Source organism: Thamnophis sirtalis, unplaced genomic scaffold, assembly GCF_051295495.1.
Source record: "Thamnophis sirtalis isolate CommonGarterSnake01/CBP01778 unplaced genomic scaffold, rThaSir2_p1.2 scaffold_4, whole genome shotgun sequence".
Classification (NCBI taxonomy): domain Eukaryota; kingdom Metazoa; phylum Chordata; class Lepidosauria; order Squamata; family Natricidae; genus Thamnophis; species Thamnophis sirtalis.
Window position 1 is genome coordinate 110,654,070 of NW_028261384.1, and position 3,746 is coordinate 110,657,815.

At 35.3% G+C, this 3,746-nt stretch overlaps 1 protein-coding gene across 1 annotated transcript; it reads right to left on the minus strand.

Moving 5' to 3' along the window:
- Window positions 1-1,911: 1,911 nt before the first annotated feature.
- Window positions 1,912-2,829, minus strand: LOC148046181 (olfactory receptor 14A16-like). The gene has a single exon (XM_087711921.1). The coding sequence runs from the start codon at window positions 2,824-2,826 to the stop codon at window positions 1,912-1,914; it is 915 nt and encodes a 304-aa protein (XP_087568047.1). The 5' UTR covers window positions 2,827-2,829.
- Window positions 2,830-3,746: the final 917 nt, after the last annotated feature.

Here is a 3,746-nt window from a genome sequence, read left to right on the forward strand (position 1 = left end):
ACTCCTATCAAATGATCTAAGCAGCAGAACTCACTGTAACAGTATTGCCCAAAAGGCATAAATAGTTGTTAACCTAATCTTGCGGAGCTTCTTCTCCGGTAATATTGTACTGCAAACAAGGGCATACGAAACCTTTGCTAGATCAATTCTCAAATCCAACTCATCTGTCTGGAATCAGCACTGTATATTGACATTAACATGGATTAGAATGAAATAATCACATCCTCCTAAAAAGTTGAGTTCATTCAGCAAAGCATTGCAAAATCATAACTAGAACAGTTGTATAATGTAGACAAGACATATCCACGGATAAAGCAAGAAAACAAGACTGCAAAATCTAATAGAGCACTATCAATGTATAAGAAAATTTCATGTCCCTTTAGCTGAAAGCCCCTCATTTTCCTCTAAGTAAGTTACGTATGTCACCTAGGATTTAATAAGTACCTACAAATGCATTTATAACGAGCCCTAAAGTACATGGTGAATCTTCTTTTTTCTATACATTTACAAAAATATTGTAAGTGTAGTGGCAGAGATATCAGAAAACAGTGATATTGCTTTTGGTATATATTATTAGCTGTTTGGATGATATTCAATATTTCTCAAGGACATTTCAATAAGATATCATCCTTGGTTTCCTTGTTCCCTTCTCCAAGTATTGAACCAGATAACATGCCCTGTCTTTTCCATTTTGTATTAAGCTGTAAAACTCTTGAAAACCTTTTTGATGTTCTAGTAGAATTATGTGTCATCTTAATTTAATTGCTTTATTTTTTTATTTCTCATGGTTATCAAAAGGATATATGAAATATTATCAGTTCACACAGAGCTTTCACACCCTGCCACATGTCTGCTCCTGCCAAAGCATTTCTAAAGAAAAGAAATATTCTGAGCTAAATAATCTGAAAACCCACTGGACATAGAAGTTAAGGCATCAGGCTAAAAACCAGAAGACTTAAACTTCTATTCTGTCATAGGAATTTAGCCAACTACATGCTTTTGGGTCAGTCCCTTTCTGTCAGACCTTGAAATGAGGCTATGGCAAACACCTTCTGAAAAAAAATGTTGCCAGGAAAAATATAGCAACTTGTCCTAGCAGTTGCCAGACTTGAGGCTGACTGAAAGAAGCAAAATATCAAAGTTTGTAAGGAAATGATCATTTCAGGAGGGAAGTCTTATAGAGGACTATCTATTTTAGAAACCCTGAAGTTTTAGCTACCATATTAAGGACCAATCAATCAATCAGAATAGAGTTGGCAGGGATCTTTGAGGTCTTCTAGTTAAACCCCCTGTTCAAGCAGGAGTCCAGTCTCTTTTTAAAGCATTAGAGGGACCAGCATTAGAGAGGAGCCATTACATACAGGAAATCACATGAAAAATATAACATATTTAAACCTCCTCGGCATTTTGCTTCTGCATTTTACTATGAGCTGCAATTGCACAGTGAATAGAATGCATTACGGCAGGCTACTTCTGTTGATCACTGGCGGCCAGCAGTTTGGCAGTTCAGATCTCACTGGCTCAAGGTTGACTCAGGCTTCCATATTTCTGAGGTGGGTAAAATGAGGATCCAGTTTGTTAGGGGCAATAAGCTGACTCTCTAAAACTTTAGAGAGGACTGTAAAGCAGTATATAAATCTAAGGGCTATTGCTATTTCTACCTCTTTCCCCCAGTCACATTACACTTCATTAAACATAAAGAATTATTAGTGTGTAGGATGCCAGAGCTGCCGAACATCCATATTTAGCATCTGTAAAGTATATTGACAGTAAATAGAAGTGCAGAACATTGGCTAAACTTTGCCTCCATTCCAAGTACACATTATATCATATTTTCACATGAATAAATGAAAAGAGAGGAAAAATAAAAAAATATAATGCATAGAATATAAACAATGTCAAAAGAAATTGTCAGAATCTCCACAGTTTAGAAAGGACAAACTTGATACTCTTATTTCTCATGCTATAGATGATTGGATTGAACAGGGGTGGAAGGAGGGCATACAGAACAGTCAATCCAATATCTAAAGAAGATGCAGTGTTAGAGGAAGGTCTCAGATAGGCAATGAATCCACTTAATACTAACATAAACACTACCGTAAGATGGGGAATACAAGTAGATAAAGCTTTTTGTCTTCCTTTTTCAGAAGGGATTCTTAACACTGTCTTGAAGATCACTGCATAAGATACAACTATAAAAGTAAAACAGCCTACTGAAGCAATGACATTGGCCACAAGAATTCCAATCTCAAGTCGATTTATGCCAGAGCAGGCTAGATTCAGCAATTGTGGAATTTCACAGAAGAATTGGTTGACCACATTAGAACAAAAAAGGATGGAAAAAGTGCCAGTGGTATGCAGCATTCCACAGAGGAGACCTGAAACCCACACTACAATTATTATTTCAGTACAGTATTTCCAATTCATCACCAACTCATAGTGCAGGGGAAGGCAAATGGCAACATATCGATCATATGCCATGACTGTCAGGAGTGAGAAATCAGAGGCTTCAAAAGAGAGAAAGAGAAAGTATTGAATAACACAACCAAAGTATGAGATGTGTCTGGTGTTCATGAGAGAATTGATCATGGATTTGGGGACAATGATTGAAACAATGCCCAGATCCTGTAGAGCCAAATTCATGAGAAAGAAGTACATGGGGCTGTGCAATCGATGGTCGATAATGACTGCAGAGATGATCAGAAGATTTGTTGTTACAGTTGTCAGATATAACATAAAGAGAAAGAAGAAATGCAAAAGCTGAAGATGCCGATGTTTTGAGAATTCCAGAAGCAGAAAATAAGGCACTGTGGTTTGATTCTCCATTTTTTTTAATGACAAAGTTGGCGTAACTGTAAGAAAATAAAGGAGAGAGATTCAGTTAGATAAACATTTTGGAGGTGGCATTTTGATATGTGGTGAGAATACAAAACATAAAGGAAACATAAAACATGGATAGAATGAACAGAGGATCACAATATCGAGAAAAGAGATGTAGGATTGTCATATCAGAGTACACTGTTTACCATTTTTATCCATCTCTACAAAAGGACCAACCACCAACCATTTTTCCTTCTTTCCTCTTTTAAGTTGTGTTATCATGTAGTAATCAAAAACATTGGCTAAGGTTAGAACAAAGTTGGTTTAGGTCCATTTTCATCAATGAAAGATAACTCAGAAGAACTGGATCCATCATAATTTGTCTGAACTCTTGTTGGTTTCTGGTAGTGTTGGAAAATTGGAGAATTCCTATGTGTTTCTAGAAGAAAGGGAATGTAAATCTACCCAATAATTATAAAATAATTTGCTATATCTCTTACTCTAATCTCTGAGTATGTATGGGTTTATGTAAATGATGGCACTGTTTTTATCTCAGTTTCCCTATCAAATTAGGCTAAAATAGTAGCACAAAAAGTTTTTAAACTAATACATGAACACAAGTTTATTAAACATGTGTTTAATAACGTAGTATTAAATAGAAAATGATAGAACTTAAGTTACAACATAACTGCTATTTTGAAATTCACTTGCTGATAAACACACAATTATATCAGTGTTAAATACATTTAAACAAAAGAACTCAAAAATCAGCAGAAAAAATTAATAAATCCTGTTATCCAACAATCAGGAAAAAAAGAAAACTCCATTGGAAAAAAATAGTATCCTGTAAAATACAAACAATGTTTGTAGTAGAGTTTAGACAGACAATGAGACATAAGTTATTGCACCTTTGAACTTTGACAGCA

Excerpts from the sequence above, each read along its gene's own strand:
- LOC148046181 (XM_087711921.1), bottom strand. The coding sequence starts at position 2,826 with ATGGAGAATCAAACCACAGTGCCTTATTTTCTGCTTCTGGAATTCTCA.